We start from the raw sequence: 23,114 nt of genomic DNA, 5'->3' as shown, positions 1-23,114 counted from the left end.
AATGGATAATTCACATCTTCATTAGAACCAGAGTGCCTGAGCTGAAACATTAGGGTGGGTAGTGGATGGCCCAGGCAAGAGTTACCTTTGGTCTCAAATAGCAAATTAATTTTAAATGTCACCATGACTATTAAGCATTTTATGCTTAAGACAATTTTGGTGCTTGCCTGCCCTAGTCCCTCTGACAATTGCAATTAGAACTTCGTATTTAATATTGGACTCTTCATCTTCAAAAACAACTGACCACCAGGACTTTTCTATTCAGTATCTGCAAAGCTGCTTAGTGGACTGAAAAACATTAAGCAAGACACACAACTTTTTATTAAAACAAAAATATTTATTCAAGCTGTAAATGCTATGCAGTATTTAGTTACTGGATGGGTTTAATATAAACATCTACTGCATAATCTTGGTTCCTTAGGAATCCTTGTATTGTATCTGAAACATTGCCCTGTTGCTGTACAGATCTCTTACAAGAAAACTTGCAATTTTTTTTTTTTTTAAGATGTCAACAATTTGAGAACAAGAAGAAATACCAGTAAAGAAAATTCTGTAGTTTTGGAGCAAGGTGTGCTCATTCAGCAAAATGTAGGCTGAGCTCCTCCTGCAACCCTTTTGGAGAGAGTTCGTATAATAGCTATGACAACCTCTATGTTAAACAGAAAAATCAGATGCAAATTCTTCCATGTCTGGCTAAAAATTTAAGAGTTAGATAGTATAATTTCTCAGCAGTACAAATGAAAGGTGAGGGAATTGACTTTTGCATTAGAACACACTGTAATTCTTGTTTAGCTGTTGCTTCAGTTGAAGTATTCATACTGAGGCATGACCCCACACAAAAAATATGTTGCTTAAAAACAGCTTTTGCATTTGAACGACATTCAGCAGCAAATACTGTAAACACAGAAGGCCTGTCCAAATTAAAGTTCTTTTCTGAATGACTGGCTGGGAAAAGCTCCACCAGATGAGAAATGCTTTTTGAGGCTTTACTGGCCTTATGTTTAGCTATTGGTATTTTTATTATTTCGTTCAAAGCCTTACAACATGGGCTTGACAATTATGAAACGAGAGTGTGAGCACAAGCCAGTGAGAGCTGCATATTTAAGTCCCTTTCAGATTCAACAAAACAATGAGAAGTTGGCCAAGGTAGCTGCCCCATCTTAGAGTGGTGAGTGACAAACACCACCTTTTCACAGACTGGCTGAGTGCTTCAGAGGGGTAAGTAGAGAAAGCAGCAGAACACAGACAACGTGGTCTAACAGGAAATGTACAATCTTTCTTACATTTCATTTACACAAATTTACAGTTTTGCAATTTAAATGGCTCTATAATTATGCAAGTGCTTTTTCAAAAATAAACATATACCAACTCAAAGATATTTACACTTTGCAACCTGCTTCAGAATCAGCATGACTTTGCTATAAAGTGAAACTTCAGTGCACTGAAAGTGCAACTTGCCCTTTAGAGTTAACTTCTCTTCCCATGCAAAACCTCAGCACTGCTCCACTGAGCTTCAGATGGCCTCACTTCAACTTCTTTTTATTCATTCATCATAATGCAAAGACAACAAGAACTTGTCCACATCCATTCCTGCTGGAAAAGAATTTGGGAGCTTCTTTTTCTGTAGGAGAGGAAAGCAACAACTGTGTTAAATACAAAGAACCTGGGGGAACTGAAGAGTCTGCAAGCGTTCTTCCATCCATCCATTCCATCCATCCATCCATTCCATCCATTCATCCATTCCATCCATCCATCCATTCCATCCATCCATCCATTCCATCCATTCCATCCATCCATCCATTCCATCCATCCCATCCATTCCTGCACAAATCTGCCCCAGAACTCAGACACTGCCATATGCCCTTCACGTGTGCTCCCTTCTGTGGAAAGGAGCATTTTCCAGTCTCAGTGTTTCAGGAGCATGCTAAAAGTATGGGAATTATAAAGTTATACTCCTTTTTGGTTATTTACATGCAAAGACACCTTTTTGTGTCTCACACCTTGGCTATTTGCCTTTAAATCCTCAAATCCAATGGTCCTAAACAAGGATGCAAGAGCAGCCTGAATTCCAGTAAGGCCTACTTTGAGTTTGGCTTAATTCCTACATTCCACCTAAAAACCTGGAATTTAGGAACTCATTCGGGTTTTAGGAGAAATTATGTAGTTGTCATTGGTGCCTGTTTTGAGAGTCAGTAGGAGTTACTTGTGTGTATCTGAAGACCAAACCAATCTTAAGAAAGCTTAGTTCAGAGTACGCTCAAGAGGCAAAGTTGGAAAAACTGGCTAATCTAAATAGGATGCCAGGGATTTGCACTAGCATCTCTGAACTGTTCCATTACAAATAGTACACACGAAGATACCTTATATATATTTAGAATTTTAATTAGAAAAAGTAGATGTTTGTACTTGCCTTGATTTTCTTTTTTTTGCATGGTGTTGGAGAGCTCTGAAGCTCTTTTCTATTGGCAGAACGGGAATTTCTCTCCCCCTCATTTAAGTCCTCAGGTTTCCTTTTCTTGACAGTGCTCCTCAGAGCCCTGAACTGCTGGGTGTTGTCCTTGAGGGGGGTGGCAGTGCTAGTCCTGGCGATGGCGGCTCGCGACAGGATCATGAGGGTGTGTGCGGCCATGCTGACGCTGTTCTCGCTGCCCGTCTCGCTGGCGGGGCTGCAGGCGGGCAGGTCGGGCGTGGCGGGGGGCACCATGATGCGGGGCGTGCCGCTCTCCTCCGGGAAGCGCCGGCAGGTGGGCGTGCGGACGCTGTCCGTGGTGTCCTCCGTGTGCCTGTCTCCAACTCCGGACGGCGTGCGGGGCACCGGCAGCTCTCCGTTCTCAGCGGTCTTTGCAGCGGGGCTCTGCCACTGGATGTCCTGCAGCATCTCCACACACTGCTTGCCGAACGGGCTGGACAGGCCCAGGCCTTGGCTGGAAGCTTTCACAGCTTCTCGCTTGGGCTCCTTTGAGGACAAAGAAACAGACACCGATGATTTGCCGCTGCCAGCCCCATTTGACAGCGACCCCTGCTTTTTGTTCAGCTCTTGTACCGAAGCAACTGTCTTCTCGTTCCATAAGGCAACGCTCTGTTGGCCATTTGAGAGTTTGGCAGTGTCCTGGTTCTTCTGCTTTTCATCAGTGTCCTGTTGTAGCTCATTTTCTTTGTTTGCTGTCGTCTTGTGGAAGGGATCTAATGAAAGCCCTACAGCTGCCACCTTCCGCTCGGGCTGTGGCTCCTTGGCAGATGCGCCTCTGTTGCTACCAACTTCTGGCCTACACAGAATTCTGGGCAATGTTTTGTCTTTGTCTCTCTTTGGTACCTGTGCCTTAGCAGAGGAGGATGCAGAGTCAACAGGAAATAAAGGGCTTTCGTTTCTTTCTTTCTGGGATGAACTCTTAGGAGGCTGAATTTGGGTGCTTCCTCCTGGAGTGGGTAGGACGTTATCAAAGCAAAGGACTCTCCTGTGACTCTCACTCTGTCTTGAATTTGAGCTTGTGCTCTCTGCTGGTGCAACAGGTAAGTTCTCTTCCACTTTCCTTCCTGGCTCTGCACTTGTAAGCTTGTCATAATTTCCAGCCCTGAAAACGAGATGAAAGTATTTCACTGATGTGTTTATTCTTACTAGACAAGTTAACTTCAGCTGGCTGAACTCCCCACCCATCCCTCTAAAAAGCTCTCTCCAGCCTAAATACAAGTATTTTATCAACACATAAAGACCAAGAGTAAGGAATGACAACTGCAGAAAGCTCAGAGAATGCTTTCTTGGCAAAAAGGTAAGAAACAGAGTCTGCACACTGAACAATTAGATAGACTGGGGCTCTTCAGCCTGGGAAGAGAGATAACCGAGGGGAAATGCAACAGAGCTCTGAAGAAAGCTCACAAAAAGGACACTATCTCCTGCACCTTTCAGTAGAAAAACTAAGGGGATGAAATAACACTGGTATTAGGCTCAAAACACAACAAGGAGGTCTGAACACTGCATGTAACTAAACCTGGGAACTTTTTTACCTTGGGATATTTGTGGATGCTGGTAGCTTACTTGACTACAAAAAGAAACTGAGTGCATTCATGACAAGACAGTCCCTCCCAGAATACTACTTATGGCTCTGGGATCCTTGGAGCTGAAATTCCTAAGAGGCTGCCAGAATATATTGGACAATGTAATCACATGGGTGCCTTGTACTCTTCCCTATGCACTTGCTGTGCAGGGGGAAGAGGAGGACAGCACTGAGCAGGACAAAAAGCTTCTGGTGGGCATCTGGACAACAACATCCAGACTGCCTGGGGTGTAGTCTCCACCTGACAACCAGCTCCATCATGTGAAAAAGCCTGTGGAAAGAAAAATACTTCTGCTCTGTCAGGTCATGGCACTGTTCTGTCTGTGCCCTCTGCCTGGCTTATGCTGCATTTCCAAGAGAAGCTTCAGCATCACTCATCTATGCCTGAAAGGCTCTCTCCCTGCACATAAACCTCTATGATTTCTAAGAGGAAAAGTCGAGTTTTTGGGATGCTAACTTTGTACCTTTGAAATGGTAGAAAAGGTCTGAGTGGTAGCAGCTTGTTTTATTTCCATGAAATTTGAGATGAGACAGAGGGTAGAAAGTGGAAATAAGTAATTACACTTCTTTGCAGGGAAGGTTTTGTTCTCTTTGCTATGCAAAACATACATCTAGAGATCAATTAAAGGTAAAAGAAAGCTGAATTATTGAAGTGGTATTATCCAAGATCTTGATTCTGTGGTTTTTAAAAAATCAGTAGTTTTTGCATGCATGTATATGGTCTAATTAGATGTATGGTTGGGATTTTTTAATAAATTGACTTTAATGGTCCTGTTTTATCTCCACTTTTCCAACATTTTAAGTGAGCTCTAAATAGGTAGTTTTTTTAAAAGTATGCGCTAGTTTTCCAATAAAAGATCATTTCACCTCTTATATTTAAATTGAACTTCTGATCTGCTCCGACACTCTTTTACTCATTTCAACATCCTTTTCTTTCAGAAGTCCATTAATGGTGAGGAGAGTTACTACTGCAGCCTTGCTTCCTTCTCTCATTTGCCCAACAGAAAACTAGTGCCTACCCCAAGAAATTAAGTTATGCTCATCAACATAAAGTTAGCATGCTGTTGTCCTCACCATCTTTGCATTCAGTTCTCATTTTTAAATGATCAAGCAGAGTTCTAATCTACACAGCTGAAATACAGATGCAGAACCCAATCTTATAAACTCTACTGGAGGTTAAAGAGAATGGGACTACACTGCAAAACCATGGGTACCACTCATGTGAAAAGAAAAAACAAAGGTTTTAGTCATTTAAATCTGCCAGTAAATGTAACAGGCAATTCTCCTAGCTTAGACTCTGCTCAAACAATTTTTATTTGACAATTGAGACAGGAGACAAAGCTGTACAAAACACAGGAACAGTAACAAGACAACGCTAGCACAGGCTGCACCAGTCCCAGCACACATCTGTATCAATACCCCTAGCAGACAGGCAGCAGGAAAGGGGGTACTGCTTATGCCACTACTAGAAAAAGCTCCTCTCTTCACCGATACTGGATGAAAAAATTCACAACAGGAAAAAGCAAGGGAGTTTCAATACTTAGCACTACTGACCTCTGTGTTCGAGGATTTGCATGGTTCAAAGGCTCAGCTACATTTGGTAACAGTTTTCCTGGAACAACAGATGAAGTATTAATGAATGACAGGTAAATAATTTCACAGTTTTAGTACAGTGACATTTCACCTGACAGAGAACCAATTAAAAAAATCTCATCAACAAGCTTCGCAGTATTTTGTAACTTTAAACTTTATTAATTAGTAGACTAGCAAAGGTCCCCAACTAAGAACAAAGAAGAAGCTTGCTGCCTACACTTAGATAATGCACAGCCCTGGCAAGACAAAACAAACTATCCTGAATTTTAAAATGCACAGTGGGGACTTCCAGATAGAAAGAAATTAACTCAGGGAACTCTCAGCTATCCATCAACAAACCAGAAGGCAAGCAACTATACAATCCTAGATTTTATCTTAATTTAAAATTTCATTCTGTTTTTATTTTTATGTCCAAGCCTACTCTTTTTTAAAAAGGCAGGCAGGCTAAAGCAAAAGCTGTCCTTATAATTCAATGTTTCTATTTTCAATTATTTTTCTATACCCTTTTCCAACACAGAGATAGGAACGTAACTCTTGTCTTATTACAATCAACAATTTAAAGAAGCAAGGTCTCAATGAAAAGAACATATAGATGCGTATGCCTGAAAGGGCAAAAGGAAAACAGGTAGTAGAGTGCATTTTTTATATAAACATCCAACACTTCTAATAAATGTTTTTCCTTAATAAGTTTTTATAACTGCTGACTCTTCTCACATCTTCATTATTATGTGGCTCGGTTCCAATGGCAGCAGTGAACTACTTAAAACCAACAAGATGAAAAATAACCAGAAAGATAAAGAAAAGTAAACTTTTAAAACTGCCTGAGAGCCTTGAAACATTACATTTTGGAAATAAGCATGATACAAAAACTGGAATTATGTTATATGCTGGAAGTTCTTTGTAAACTGACCGAACAAGAGTCACTAACTGCAGGTACAGACCTCTCTCAAGACAGCCCAGCAGTTGCCAGGAACAGAAGCAGAGATATTTATAAATAACTTTTTTTACTTAGAACTGACTTGTCCTTAGAACCCTCTGCTTTTCTTCTGCCCCTCTCAAGAACGCAAGGCAGGCACCTGTAGTATTCCTGTTTCTTGCTCCAGGAATCTTCTGTGATTTGGGAGGGATGGGAAGCTTTGGGACACTTCCGTTGCACACTGGATTAGCCACAGGCATGTGAAGAACCTTGAAGGAATCAAAATATTCTATTACAATTTACCAAAGCACTTCTTATCACTGCAGCTTTAATCCTGAAAATCTTTATTTGTGATGTGCTACCTGGCAGGCAGGTGCTGAGAACGTATTTCCATTCTGTCCTACTACGGAGAGAGGTATCATTCCCACCATTCCTTGCAAAACTGGCTGCACTGGAGATGCAATTATAATGGCAGAACCTAAAAAATACCAAAGTGTTAAGATTGTACAGAAACTAAAAATACTTCAGTGAAAAGAAAAGCTTCTTAAAATTATGTGTGGTCAAAACCTGTGGCAAGAAAAGCTCTGGATTTTTAGAAAAACTTCACTGTCCTTTGCTATAGTTCACTACTAGAAAACAGGGTAAGCACCAGTTTTATTTTTAGTTTATAAGAATTCTTCAGTTAAAGTCTGTTTTCCTTTGTAAGAGGTAGCTCAAAAAAAAGTATGATAAACCTATCTTAACATTTAAATTTTAATTAAAGTGATTTATAAAAACAAGTAAAAGTAACATTAAATATCATATTTAGCTGCCAGATATATGGGAATTATAAAATATGGAAGCTATGCTAGCACATTAACTGAAAAGTGGAAGAGTATTTTCAAAAGTGAAAGGAAACTGTTCCTCTTCCTCTCTCTATGACAAAAGCATGGAAGGTAAAAGTTGCATAAAGAAATTGAATGGCAGAAAAGGCTGTCACCCCAGGATCTTGCATATACTGGTCTCTGTCCTCAATTAAATGACTACACACAGAAATTCAAAGGTAACTGCAAAAAAGTTCATAGTTTTTGAAAGAAATCTAAATGTGGTGATTACAGCTGGTTTATAGCTGTTTTTTTCATTTCAAAAAGCACTCAAGATTTTTATTGCTGTAGTAATAAAAATGCTTGTATAAATTTTAAATCATGGAAAGAAATAATGTTACATTTTCATATTTACTTAAATGTTTCACTTAATGTTACACTTTCATATTTACTTCTAATGCAGACTAGGTTTTGAAATATGAAACAAAACCAAGGAAGTGATTTGGGAAGGACTAGATACATATACCCAGTTATCTACACAAAATATGAATACATATAACATAGAGCACTCCATTTATAACAGGAATCTTATTAAAATAAAAACCTGTTTTATTTAGCCAAAGTAATGGAATCCTTTCCAATGCAAACCAAAATATCATTCCTACATCTAATGCTGCTAAAATTATATTAGTTAAGCGTTTGAAATATGAGGGTTTTTTTTTATTCAAAGCAGCCTGATCAATGACTTCTCGTAGTTTTATTTCATTACTACTAATAAAAAAAAAAAAACTCCTGGATAGTTTCAAGTGGCAGACAGAACAGTTTAAAAATTGTTTTACTTTTAATGTTTACTTAGTAGAAAAACAAAAATAACAAACACCACATTTTCAGTACTTTTCTAATAATGAGATTACCCTGTGGGAAGTTTGGGGAGACAGTCTGGTTTGCTGGAAATGTATTGCTGGATCTGGGAGGAGTCCGCAACTGCTGTACAGCTGGAGCTTGGGAGGCCAGTGGCATAGAACTGCCAGGCAATACAACTACATTTGATGGTGTTACAGCTGCACCCAAGGTTGCTGGATCAGTCATACACGTGGCTATGTAAAGGTTGCTTGAATTCCCAAAAGCTGTGCTCGTGGCTGGCATCAACTGTATAAATCCCCCTTCGCTGGAAAGATGAGTTGAACTTGCAACTGAAAAACCAGTGCAGTCTTCACTCTGAGTGTTAACCGAGCTGACCACAGGATCCTTAGGTCTAAGCACAAGAAGATTCTGCTCTGCCAGAGCTGAATCCACATTTTTTTCTGTGTCTTCTGAAGTCAGACATTTGGGCAGGCCTGCGGTTTTGGCTGGGGATTTGGCGGGAGATGACAATATTATAGTAGGCAAATTTTCTCCTGTGATGCTGGAAACAGCATTATTTAACTCCGTGTCTGATGCAATAAATGGATCATCACTGATGATGATCTTGAGGGACATTATATTAGAAGGATCAACATCCATAGGTTGACTACTAGAAGACACACTGCTTATACTTTTGGCCTCAGTACCTGACTCCTCTGCGGAGGATGCAGTTTCAGGGAGAGGAGAGTGGCATATTTCAGAGGTAGTAAGATTGTTTTCAGTGGATACTACAGAAATGTCTGTACATGCATTATTACCAGATGAGAAATATAAATTATCAGAGTCTACTTTTGTAGAAGATGAAGGTTCTTGCATCTCCCCTTGTGTACCCTCTGTGTTTGGCAGTTCTGAAGGGAGGTTAAAATCTTTCTTACAAGGCTTATCAAGTGTATGCTGATCATTTGAGTAAGTTTTGTTAGATGTATCAACAACTTCAAGCTGCAACTCTGTTTTGTCAAGATCCATGATGTCCACCACAGATCCCGTAGCACAGTCTGCCTGTGTGCTCTGGTCCTGATGGTTAGAGGGGTGGCTGGAGTTCTCCTCTGAAACACCAGGCAAGGCAGCTAGATCACTGGTTACAGTCTGTTCTTTTCCTACATCTGCCAGTGGGCTAGAAATGGAGGAGTTGTTTTTTCTCAGCAGTGTACTGTGGCCAGGGCTCCCATCAGAAGGGCTTCCAGGAAGTCTTTTTTCAGACAGTGATGTATCTGGTGATAAAGGACATTTACTTCCTGAATCAGTTTTGTTTTCACCAGCTATAGTATCCTCTGCCACTGAAATCAAAGGAATCTGTGGAGTACCAGAATGAACATATTCTAAATTAGGACTACTTTGAGAACTATCACTTGGTGGGCCTTTTTCAATTTCCATAGCACTCTCACTTTCAGATACTAATGCAGATGACTCTTTTGTAATGTAAGTGTCTGCACACTGTTTGCTATCAGAACTTGGTCTCTTGTTAGGTTCAGTCAAATCAGACACTGAGTCAAAAGCAATTTCAAGCTCTCTAATATGTTCAGAGGTAATGGCTGTAAGTTCTTCAGTGTGCTTCCTTGGTCTACAGTTTCCATGCAGCTGTTCACTGGCTGGATTTTTCTTAACCATATCATCATCATTAATGCTGGTCTTCAAGGCACATGATGCTTCTCCTAACTGAAAGCCTCTACAGGATAGTGGTTCTCTAGAATTATCACCTGTAAAAGACAGAATAAACCAGTTCCATAATTATTAGAAGAGATGATCCTTTTAGAGTGTTTTAGAAATAACTATCAGTTCAATGGAAAGCTATTTCCCATAAAACTAAGTTGGAATAATGTTACTCATCCTTACAGTCAAGTTGAGTGGAATATATATAAAAAGCATACATACACTAGATAATCTGGAAAATCAGTTTGTACATTACTGATAAGTACACATGGGACTACTGCTAAATTTAATAGATTGAAACTTTGTAACAGGCCAGGTGTATCTGTATGTTCATGCAATGTAAATGTCCACATGGATATTACCAGTGAAAAAATAAAATTCTGAAATGTACAGATTGTCTGAAAATATTTTCATAATGAAAAGTTAACAGAGAAATCTTAGAAGAAAAAAAACCAACACATACATCTGTTAGTTTCTTCTGTTCCTAAAGAACTTCCAAATGTTTCCAGGCTATCCTCAGCCACCAGGATTTCATTTTCTACTCCATTCTGACCAGAAATACCAGCAGGTAAGTTCTTGTTTACCTTGCTCTTTCCTATTTTCAAAATAAAGCATGAAGATTGGTTATATATGTAATTTTCCACATACATGGCATCACTACCTTTAAAATGAACCACAGTGTAAAGATCTCCTTAGGTTCATGTGAGGAGTCCCCTGAAAATTTTACAACAGCAAGCAAGTATAAACTATCATCCTTCAGAGCTGGAGTGTCTAAAGTAACAGCAATAAAACAATCACTGAGCCAGCACAAACCCAGAATATCAGCCACAGAAAAATGCTGTACTTACACACAACTTTATAGCTGTGTATAAATGTATCTAAGAATCTAATTCTGTATTAAGGCATACCAATGTCATTTCTCTTGCAAGAGGCCTGCTGAATTCCCTTGCTTTGCCAAGCAATGCTTGGGAAAGCTCATCATTCAGGATGCTTTACAGTAACAGTACAACTGAGTACAACATAGCCTACCATAATCAAAGCAGTCAAACAGATCCTGGAAAGCTGGATCTGATTCTGTCTGCTCCAGAATGTCCTGGATAGCCTCTTCTGACATATGAATTTCACCCTGAGAAAAGACACGAGATACAGAACTATTAGTTACTTCCACAACTTAAAAAGAAAAATAGACAAGAAGCGTTTTCTTTTCAGGTTTTAGTTCTATTACTTCTGCTCAGCACAGAAACAAAAATAATAATGCTGGGAACGTTTCTGCCACAGATTTAAAAAATCTTAGTGATTGAAGTTGAAGAAATAAGGTTCTCCAAAACCTGAATGTGTCTGTCAGACATCACCCTCACCATGTGTGTACTGGAGTATTCTTCATGGCCACCACTAACCAAAAAGAAGGACTAAATCTCAGGCTACACTGGAAGCTTATGCATGTGGTATGGATACTGTGAGCCTGTACAAGCAAACCACTGTTAAAAAAAAATCCCCAAATTAATCCTAATTTCTTAGGTTTGAATATATTATATATCTAGACGCCAACACTAAGTAAATGGAAGTTTTATTTCATATGGAAATTACATGTTCTATATTACAGCCTGCAACTACTTCTTTGTGGAAGGCATTTTGGAAACCACAGCTACATGGGACAGTGCTCTAAGGTTCCTGATTCTTGTTCCGTGGCAGCCCAGGAATAAAATAAGTATCTGGTACATACTCAAGCAATTAAATACAAAGTTTCTCCTGCCTTTCTGGAGACCCTCTAAGCACTCTCCAACCTTTGATATATATCTCCACCTTTTTTGATATATATCTCCACCTTTAAGGGTGGATATTCCACGTTATATCCTTGATTTTGTCTCAGCAACTCCAACCAAGAAGCTGCTTTATTTCTGCTCAGAAGAATGGAGTACGGCTTTGTAGCTCTGTATTTTGACAACTGACCTAAAATCACCAACCAACAGAAGAATAGCATTTATAAACCAGACACCTCTACTTCACAAACAAGGAACTGCCTCTACTCTCCAGTCTTTCTCATGAAGGCTGTGAAATTTCCCTCATTAAAAGTCCTTTTTAATTCTATGATTGCTAGCTTGAGACTTATAGAAAAATGAAGGGAGAACACTATAATTATGTTTAGTTTGTAGAAGCAGAACACACATTTCCTCCAAAAGCAAGAAAATACAAAATTTGAAGAAAAAGCATCATTATTTACGCTCAAAAACAATTTCTCTTGCTATACTAAATGATCCATGCTTATCTAGGAGCAAATCACAAAATCAGATCAGATTAAATGTATTTGGAGATAGCAAGGTATTTTAAATTCTTTTTTCTTCTCTAAGGCTATTAATTAGATCCCCAGTCAGAAGCTGGTAGCCAATTACTGATATGAAAGATTGAGTGAGAGGCAGGCAGTTCTTATATCCAGTCTGAGTAGGGTTACCAGCTAATTACTGCCAGAAGCAATCCCACTCCCTTGGCTTCGACCCTGCTGCATGTTTATGCTGCCTTGGACAGGCACTGGGAATGAATTCAGAATGCTAAACTGGCACAAAACAAGCTCCTGTAGAACAGCAGTGTCCTGCCAGCTCAGCTCCCTGAACCTGCCCTGCACCACACAAGGTCAGAGTTCACGCCTCTGCAAGAGGAGCTGCAGAGCTGCCTCTGCTCAGAGGGGAACATCAGGGAGGCTCAGCTGTGCTGGCAAACAGAAACAAAAAAGGATAGGAAGAGGAGAGAGTATCCTCAGATGTCAGAGGTTCAGCATAGGTCCATCATTCTCACATGCCTGGTCCTAAAAACAATGCGATCAGGGCAATCTACACCTACCTGAAGTCCAAGGATTTCATCAATTGAAGTCTCCTGTTCTGTGGGACCACTGTCTGGCTGTTTAGGGGCCTGAGCAACACTGCCATCACTGCAACACGTACATCATTAGTTCAAAAGTCAAAAATAATTTAAATAAGAATACATATTAAGTTTAGACGTTCCTTTTATTACCTCCCCAGGATTTTGTTAATGTTTTCAGCGAGCTTCTCCTGAAGAGATTTGTTGCTCAGGATTTTTTCTCTGGCATTTTCAATAACCAGTTGCTGGAAAACAGTTTTGAAGTGGTCAGGTTTCTATTTTTAACATCACTAGAAAAGGAGCATGAATTTCTGACTAACAGTAAAAAATAATTTAAAAATCAATTCAAGGAGAGAAGACTTTTATAACAGAGAGTCATCTGTGACTGCATTCCATTGCTACAAAAATCAACCCAAAATATTCCTGTGCTTCTGCTCTCCTGAAGGACAGCAAGGCTTAATGTGCCTTCTGGTTTCCATTCTCTGAAGAATTGCTGTATTCTGACAGCCTACAGGTATCTTAGCAAAGCAAATAAACCAAGAAAAACCAAACTCTACATAGCCATGCCAACTTTATGAATTTAGTACACACAAGAGCTAGTTCAAATACAAACCAATACATTTATCTTTTAAAGGTAATTTCTGTAAAAACCAGGAAGAACAACATGTTAAAGATTAGATCTCTTGAGTCTGACTTTGTTTCTTAAGTGTAAATACCTTCTGTAGGCATATACTCACTGGGAAGTTACCATCAATTAATTCTTCTAGGGGCTCACTTTCTTTTTCTACTACTGCTTCTTCAGAGTCTTGAGAACTTCTAGCTGCTGAAAGAGGTCCAGATGTTGCAATATTTTTCCTCTTCTGGGATTCACTGAAACATTCCAGGAAATTTATGACACAGTTTATGAAAAAATTGTGAACAGCAGACCTAATGGTGAGTAAATCAAGTGCTTCTCTTTCTTTTTAGCAAACACAAGATCTTAATCACCAGAAAATTAACTACATATTGAAAATACAGTAAAAGCTGGTACCTGTTTTAATATCTCTTATGCATCTATTGTGTCTGCCTTTACGTAAGTTATAAATTTAGAGATTGTAGGTAAAGAACTCAATGGCAAACTGAATTCCATGCCCACTATTCAGCATTTACTGCCCCTCCACTACATGTTACTCTAACTGGTGGTACCAGTTAATGGATCCTAATTAAGTGCAACTCACAATCAGATCTGGGCATTACCACTGAAAACAAAGACTTCTCAAGGAGCACTTATTTTCAAAGAAGAAAACAAATCTTAAGTCCTGTAAGAATTTAGCTGATAAATGCGAAAAGTAATGTTTTTATAGGAGACAATGTAGGCTCTTCTGAAAACATCTATTGGCGGGGCACTAAAATTACATTTAAAAAAATCAAGACAGATTAGGAAAGACTTGGGGGAAAATGGACATCTGAATCAGAGAATAAAAAATGCAAAACTAGTATAAAAGAAATTTTTCACAAAACTTCTAGTGCAAATATTAATAATTTTCTGACAAAATTTACTCAACTCAATAGTTTTATGAAGTTAAATGCACATTTTTATCAGTATTAAGAATTTTCATAATTGAAAAGGACATTTTGGAAGGAACACCAAATCTCAGGTCCAAGATTATTTGCCTATGTCTAGTAGTGAAGACAGAGTGTACACAAAGAAGCCTCCTATCAGCCTACTGTTAAGCTCTTTGACTTCCCTTTCCTCTGTGAAACAACAAACACTGGCCCCCCTCAGCAGATCTTACATTTGAAACACTCCATCACTGAAGAAAACTTACACTAAAGGTTAGAACACTGTCTAATTTCTAAACAATTAAACAAAAAAAACCACCCAAAACCAGACAGACATCCCTGTTTACCTTTTTCGCCTTCCTGGAGAAAGCAAGTTTGAATGAAGCTTTCGTTCTTGTGATGTTGGAACCTGAATGTGTATGAGACCTCCTGCTTTATAGAGGGAAAAAACAAACAAAAATAGAAGTCATTATGCCAACACCTTTTCCAGTGACACTGTTAAAGCACTACAAGATCTACATGCTTACTATGTTCTAATCAATTCCTGGAAAGTCATACAAAAGAATTTGGTATTATCATGGAAATGAGGACCAATCCTTTTAAACATATCCTGAAATAGACATCAACTTAATGTGGATCATCCCTATCTGATGAAATAAGTTATTTGGGTGAGGATGAGAGCACAGAACAGAATAACCACAAATTAATGCACTTCTGATTTCTAAACTCACATTGGCAAGCAAGTATGCAAGAGCCATCTCTCTTTTGGGCACTTATTTTCTTTTAATCACCTGAACCAGTCTGGACAGCTGGGGAACAAAGCATGAAATTTCTGGAACTTTTTGGTGGAAGATGATTAGCCCTGATTTTAGAAAACTTCCATCAACAGCCATAGATTTTTCACAGAAAAACAAGGTTCTAAAAATTTTTGCACTTACTGTTGATCTTGTTTTCTTGAGCTTGTGACTGGTTCACAAACAGTGTACTCAGTCTTGTTTGTGGCATGCTTTGATTTATTGTTGGCCTGTGAATTACTTGAGGAGGTACAACAGAAGAAGAGGAATTCTGCTGCCCTGACTGATGGGCTACTGACAACAGTCCTGAGTTTGCAGGAGCTGACTGCTGAAGCATTCTCTGCCTTTTCATTTCTACAATTCCACTTCTTGTACGTACTGGAAATAAAGACAAGATGAAAACATAAGATAAAGGGATTTTTAAAAATTGCTGATATTCACACAAAATCTGTTTAAAAAAATCTAAACAATGGAACACCACCCAATCCAGCGAATCTCAAATCTGGGAACAATCACTATGTATATCTCACACTCTCTTTTCTTATACAGTAAAAATGCTACAGAGAAAAACTTATTTTTAAGTAAACCAATTTGTTGACAGCACATTTTCAGCTTTTGTAAAGAAAGAAACACCTGTCAGCAGTTTCAGGAGTGAAACAGCAGTTTTTAAACCTTTTAACCATGTAAACTTCCAAAAAAAGTTTTTTTTTTTTCAGCAGAGAAAATGCTATAATAGAGAATTTATGCCCCTTGCAAAAAGCTCAGCTTTTCTTATTTTCCTTTCCTGATCACTACAGTGTTTCACAGACCCCAATGAAGACAACAGATATGCATTACTGATAGCTGCAGAAGGCCCCTATTTTTTGCCAAAACAGGTAATTTTTACATAAAACCTACTGATCCCATGGAATTGACTCAGTTACTTACTCCTCTGGTTAGAAGAAAATCTGAAATCTGAATTCTGCATGCTCCTAAAAAATAAAGCAAGTGACAGAAATGAATGGAGCATAATGGAAGCACTCAGCTACATAGTGTGACACTACCTATCACATGTGTAATGTCACTCTGATCCTAACCACACATTCCTTCAGAAAAATCTATTGATTGCTCTTTTTATTCTTTCCAACAATCGTCAAAGATCCTTCAAGTGAAGCTTACTGTTTCATTTTTGATCAAGTAACCACAAAGGTATCAGACTTTAAATGAGTCATAGTGTATTGTTTTATTACAGGAAGACCACATGCTCACACAATGCCCTCCTTATTTGCTAGCCCCTCCTTAAAATCTTTAAATGCTCAACTATCAACTCTAACATACCCATCTTTTTCACTGTCTCTCAAAGGAAACAGAGAGCTAAACTATCCTCATACAATGATAAGAGGAGCTGGTCAACATAGGGACTCACTCTCAGAATGAAATATTATTTTCTTGATTTCAAAACTACATTACCTGATCTGAGAAAGTGTATAGTCTAATTTTTTCCACAGAGATGACATCATTGCTGGAACTTCATTTGCTGTTTCTGAAATGAACCATAAAAACAAATTGATGCCCAAAACTGATATAAGCTGAGAGAAAAGTAAAATCACAAACAAAATAATTATTATGGAGTGTTTCAGACATCATCTAACTTTAGATGTCTAGCTGCCTTCTTAATATTCTATTAGTTAGAGAGCCCTAACTCCTAATCTAAAGAATTTTGACTGATATGGATACAGTTCTGGTTTAGAAGCCTTGATGAAACTGAATTAATGACTATAATTCTTGGTGGAATTTGCACATGGTGTTGACTCCTCAGCAAACACAGGCTAACCTAATCCATATTAATCCCCCCAACTCACTTCTGGAAATGGCATTCATATTCCCAAGTCACTTTTGTGCCTTTGAAAATCATAACCTGGCAGACAGGCCTTTAAAAGTATTAGTTTATTTTATGATATTACCCAAACAGGTAAAAACATTTGGTCTTTCTGAAGCACAGAACATTAGAAGTGTGATGGAAAAGATAAGTAAACAGTTCAATTTACTAAGTTTTTCAAGATGCCAAGTACAAAGCATTTTGAAGGAAGTACATCTGTCTTAAGTTAGCATTTCTGTCAATCCTAGTGTGAAAGGAAAAAAATGTTCAGAAATGTTCCATGCATGATTTTTAATACTAAGCACCATTAAAATATGATAATATAACAGATATCAAAAACCTGTAAGATTTGGGAACATTCAGAAGCTTGATAATTAACTTCAAAACCAGCAAATGCTTTAGCTCTGCCTACAGTATTCATACAAAATACAAAGTAGTTCTGAAACTATTTTAGTTAGTCTTAAAAACAAGATAAGAAATATTTTATACCATAGGACTCCTCCTGATTATTTCATGGAATCATAGAATATCTTAGGTTGGAAGGGTTCCATAAGGATCATTGAGCCCAACTCCCTGCTCCTCACTGGGCTACCTAACTCTAAACCATGTGACTAAAATCATTGTCCAGATTCTCCTTGAACTCTGACAGGGTTCAGTGCCATGACCACCCTCTCAGTGAAGAACCCTTTCCTAAGATCCAATTTGAACTTCCCCTGACACCGCATTTCATTTTTCTCACATTCTGTTGCTGGTCATCAGAGAGATAAGCACCTCCCCCTGCTATTGATAGTATAAACAATAAACAGTATAATTTCACAAGCATAAACTCATACATTTTGGACATGTTATTATATCTCTATGCTTTTAAGATATAAAAATGCTCACATTTGAAGTGAAAATATATGCTGGCATATGCAAACTAACAGAATCAATTACTTTTGCTCACTGGATATCATGGCAGTTGGCTATGTAATTTGATAACTTGTAATTTGGTAACTCAAATTGTAGCCTAAATGGAGCCTAAGACCATACACCTCCTCCTCAAGGAGCTCACAAGAGATAAATAAAAATAAAATAACACCTCATTCTGAAGGCTTACCTTTTGTTTTCATGGCTACGTATTCATTAAGAATAGTTGTCAAGTTTTTTCCACACAGCGACTGGAAAACAAACCAACTGATCTTAGAATCTTCAGTAAAAACTTCTGCTTCATCTGCTGTAGCACATCACAGTTAAGGAGCTCTTCAGCACTCTACACCATGCTGACCCTCAGTACCAGGGACTGTACTTGGTAGAGAGCAATCAATGGAGTAAAATCCTCTTATGTATCCAAAATGTGAAGTGCTCTATCTCAAGGCATAACACTGGTAGATAGAACTGTCTGACCTTCACTCACCCTTTTCATTATGGAATAAAACCATGAAAATTAGATGATGAACAGCATGATGCTCATTAGTCTGTTACTGATGAGCAGTAATAGACCAAAGAGTATGTATCATGCTGGAAAAGAACATGCACTAAGATGTAAACGTGAAGGAATCTCTGTCTGAAGTAAAATTTTTAACAGTCACACAGAATTAACCTTCTTATCATGTTTACTTGTAATTGTAGGTGACACAAAGATAATTAAAATGTTAAAGTTACCAGTATCCTGTACCTTGCTCTCTTGTTTACTAGTGGGAACTCTACAAGACATGACAAATACAGCCCTTTATTGCAAGTATTTGAGCTGCAGCAAGAATTTTGTCTTAGATACTATGATATAACTTTTATGTGAATAATAGAAAAAATGTTTCTACTGAGAAAAGGATAATTATAAAAAAGCTTTATTAATCTGAATAATCTATTTACATTTATGTTTTCTAATTTTTGCTGGCCATAGCTTGGTTCTCAACTCTCTACCAACAAAGTACAGATGACTAAACACTTGTAAATAAAATAAATTCAATAGTTTGTTTTGAATAGGTGCATCAAGAAAGTGCACCTTGGATTTCAGAAAAGACTTCTGTGAATTTTGAATACTGTGGACAAAGTCCCAGACCATGAAATTAACTAATATACTAGAAGAATGAAACGGAAAATATGAAGAGGACACACATAAACACTAAAAGTTTGATACACAGCAATACCTAAACCCTGTAATTTGTACAGGATAGTAAAAATTCTATTTTGTATATTTGTTTAAAACGCAAACTATCTAATTATGCTCTACACATGTATCTACAGATATGTCTGCACACTATTTATGCACACCCAAAATTCTGCCTTTCACTCAGAACAATGGATATGATACTGAACAGAGAGGATTCTGAACACAGTTTTTGTCAATAAAATTTGGCAGACTCAGACAAATCTGAGGTGCCTTACCTAAATATTTACAATGTACCTGAAATGGAACACTACTGGCTGCCATGTCTAGAATAGGAAAGTGACCTTCAGTAAATTACAAAAGCAGCCCTAAAATCAATAAAACCCTTGTGACAACACCCTTCCATAAATCAACCTCAAAGCTGTAATGCAGACTAAGCATAATATGCTGAAACCAATTTGCAAATTCAATTTGCATATTTCACACTTAGATGTTTCTTAGTAAGCTTAAATACTAGAAACCAAATAACTGCTAATATCACAGGATGAAAAACACTAAACAAATCAAATATCAAACAGTTTAAGCAACATTTGAGAATTAATTGTTACATAGAGAAATCCCCAATATTGTTTTCCATGGATGCAAGACAATGTAACTTTCTGCTTTGCAAATACAAACTCACCAGCAAGCAGGCTGGAATAAAACCATCTTCTGTACAGTGCTCTGCATATTCTTTCAAATCTGAGCTTTCCAGAATAAATTGATGGCAGGTAGCTTGAAGATTTTCCTGTTGCAAATAGCCTGCAACAAATCAGATGAAAAGTTTTGCTATTTCATTCATTACTTCTGCTCAATAGGTACCAAAGCTGTATACAGTGTTGGAATAATCAGATAAAAATTTCTATGTAAGAAAAGTTACATTATTTTGAAAAAACATAAGTTCCTACCAGATATTTAACAGTAAAAACCCAGAAGAGCAAAAAATATAGATTGGAATTACACTGTATTTACAAAGTATTCAAGACTGAAAGTGAGGCAATACGAACAAATTTCGGTTTATCTCTAGTACACACAAGAAAATAAAAAGTTCTTGGCTCAGAAGGCTGACAAACAAACCCTCATATGGGCTGAATCACTCTATTTGATAGTTTAATGGAAATCCAGAATATTTTGTTAATAAAATGCATTGTTATGCAAGAGTAATTCTCTACACATTGTACTGCTTCAAAACAGGTAAAACCTGTAAAGCTGCTGCAACAGTGGATAAGATTCATTAAAAATATCGGCATTGTACAAAAAGTAATAAAAAATTAATAACAGAAAAAGGTTTTTTCCCTCCTCACTTACAGTAATTTTCATTTAGTATGGATACACTAGATGCATATTGTGCCCTCTACACCCTAAGACTCAGTAATTACCGTCACAGAAAATGTACTGACAAAGTTTTCTTTTCCAAAATTCCATTCCTCATCAAATACATTCTGCTTTAATCAAACTTTTTACACTGCTTTAATCTTCAAACACTTTAAACACTAAAAGATAGAAATGGACCAATGCTAATGAAAGATTTTAGAACAAAAAACCACAAAGAAAAGGCTTCTTCTTTCTTGCTCTTAGCAGAGCTTAGCATGGAATGTTTTAAGGGTAAGATAAAACATGTGCCTAGTTAAACAATGCAGGATATATACATTATCTATTTCAATGGACTCCCAAAATGGTCTACTTCAGTTCATGAAGAAAAATGTGCCCTTTAAGTTTAAAAGAAAACAAGTATCCTTCAGCAGATCTGAGTACAGCTGAAGAAAACAAATCATATTTCCAACATGCAAGCCTTGTTCAAGTCTTCAACAAGCAGGCAAACTTGAAAGTTAAACACAGCCTGGGAATAACCACTGTGAATTTAATCACAATGTATGAGCAGGCCTATCTGACAGAAAACATAAGTGGAATGGATAAGGAATATCTTATTTAATTTTTCAATTACATTTTTCTAGAAAAATCTCGAGCCACAAGTGGCTGAATGTGTATTTCTGGTAAACACGATGATACCTCACTGTTGTCCAGGCTGGAAGATGGGGTATGAGGCTCAGTGGAGCTCTGATGTGTGCCGGTATGACTGCTCTTACAATCAAACTTACCTGAACATCAACACAAAAAGTTGCAATTTTCCTTTCTTGAACCTGCTACTACAGTATCACAAGGGATGACTGAATGCTTGAGTATGGGCACGTTCTACAGACACCAATTTCCTGGTAATAAAGCATTCCAAAGGCTGAAAATGCCTGTGCAGCTGGCCCAAAGTGCTTGTGCACACACTGCACAATGACATAGGAGTATGTGGTCCCTAAGGTTGCCAAAATCAAATCAAAGGCATAAAAGGTGATGTATGTTTTGAACATATGGAAATTATTCAATATTTTGTTCTACCTTAAGAAATGTCTAATCCATAGTACACATTCACTCTATCAAACAGGAAAAGATAAAAGTTCTTATGCATTTTCCTCTGTGTGAGCTCAACGTATCATTTTAGTTTTGTTTCTTTAACAAATATTCATCAACCTTCACAGCACCAGAAACATTTTGGGGGGAGCTTGGGAGAGAAAGATGGAAGAGCTGCACTGGGAAGTCTGTTTACCAACTGAAACTCAGAGATGCCTCACAGAAGAGGAATCCCTATTAGAGAAATGGTTACAAGGAATATCCTGTCATACAACCTTCTTGTTGCTCAGAGGTTGACCAGACATGATGCATGCTCCATGCCACAACAGACACAAGATAGGATGGATCACTCTCAGCGTACATGATGCCAAGATTGTGCACTACATCTTCAAGTCCCTGATAAGCACATAAGAAAAACATTCTACCCGGAAACTTGTAATTGCACCAATCTTGTTTGGAAGACTGCAATGAGAGATCTCACTTGTATGAATTCAAATGTTCTTTTACAGGCCATAGAGATTCTAAAAAACCTGTTACTTCACAGTAATAAAAAAACTGCATCTCTTACTAGCCTTTTTTCTCAAGACAATAGCAAGTAGTATTTCAGGTAGTATTTAAAAATAAATCGTGCTGGGGGAACACTGAAGAAGAGATTAATGGCTTTGGATTTTAAAAAACTGTGAACAACTGAAAATTGAATCTCACAGGGCAAGCTGCCAGGAAATCTTGGCAACCTGTGCCAATAGGTACTTACTACGTGTGGGACTGAAATATGTGGGTCACATTTTTGCTTACCATCGATTTGCTCTCACCTTTGGCAGGATCTAAATAATCCAAAGCATTAAGTAATTTTAAAAAATCACTGTCTGCTGCCAGTGTCCTGAACACACTTATGCTGTGCTTTCCATAGACTCTGATCATGCCTGAACTTTTAGTGCACCCTCAAAGGTGACCAAAACACAGCCGGAAAGAAAAACCATCTGACCCTTAACGCAGCCTCCCCTGGGATTTCAGGTCACCCTTGGACTCCCTGTAATCAGGAACTGTTTAAGCCCCGCACAGCAGCTCCCAGTCCGCAGGTGGGCACCGGAGACCACCACGTTTCCTTGGAGCCGTGAAGAAGCCGATCCCAAGGCACGGCCGGGGAGCGGCCTGGTCCCTCAGCACCCGAATCCCTCAGGAGCCAGCTGCGTTCGCTCCGCGGCAGAGGCCGGGCCGGAGAGCGGCTGGGCTAGCCCAGGGACCGCCCGGTATGAACCCCGGCAGCGACAATCCCAGCCTGGGGGGACCAAGAGGCGCTGCCGAGGACCAAGGGTGAAGCCGGCTGCGTCCCGCCGCGCCTCGGCCGGCTGACAATGCCCGGCAGAGCCCTCCCGGCGCGGCCGGTGGTCCGCGCCTCACCCGTGCATCCCTCCGTCCCTCCCGGCTCACTCACCCAGCACCAGCCGGGCCACGTCGGACGGCAGCAGCATGGCCCGAGGCGGAGCGGGGCACGGGCGGGCGCAGCTCCCCGAGCGCAGCCGGCCGCCCCGCCACCCAGGCGAAGGCGCGGAAACTCCGCCAGCCAGCGCCGCGCCCGGCCCCTTCCGCCGGAACCTGCCGCGGCCGCTCATCCGCTTCCA

At 38.9% G+C, this 23,114-nt stretch overlaps 1 protein-coding gene across 2 annotated transcripts; it reads right to left on the bottom strand.

Annotated features, from left to right (window-relative positions):
• Window positions 1–64: 64 nt before the first annotated feature.
• Window positions 65–23,058, bottom strand: LOC115907163 (protein NPAT). 2 transcript variants are annotated; one of them, XM_030954874.1, is made up of 18 exons: window positions 22,928–23,058; window positions 19,736–19,854; window positions 18,064–18,124; window positions 16,556–16,628; window positions 16,034–16,077; window positions 15,251–15,484; window positions 14,660–14,744; window positions 13,508–13,640; window positions 12,924–13,015; window positions 12,753–12,840; window positions 10,947–11,043; window positions 10,381–10,512; window positions 8,279–9,964; window positions 6,924–7,039; window positions 6,722–6,830; window positions 5,607–5,664; window positions 2,411–3,572; window positions 65–1,621 (listed from the first exon to the last, which is right to left on the bottom strand). In XM_030954874.1, the coding sequence occupies exons 1-18, from the start codon at window positions 22,962–22,964 to the stop codon at window positions 1,544–1,546; spliced, it is 4,404 nt and encodes a 1,467-aa protein (XP_030810734.1). In that variant the 5' UTR covers window positions 22,965–23,058; the 3' UTR covers window positions 65–1,543. The 2 variants fall into 2 exon arrangements, with proteins under 2 accessions (XP_030810734.1, XP_030810735.1); XM_030954875.1 differs by having other exon boundaries at window positions 14,660–14,741.
• Between the last annotated feature and the right edge of the window lie 56 nt (window positions 23,059–23,114).

Source organism: Camarhynchus parvulus, chromosome 1, assembly GCF_901933205.1.
Source record: "Camarhynchus parvulus chromosome 1, STF_HiC, whole genome shotgun sequence".
NCBI classification, from domain to species: Eukaryota; Metazoa; Chordata; class Aves; order Passeriformes; family Thraupidae; genus Camarhynchus; species Camarhynchus parvulus.
This window is presented reverse-complemented; position numbering and strand designations above follow the sequence as displayed.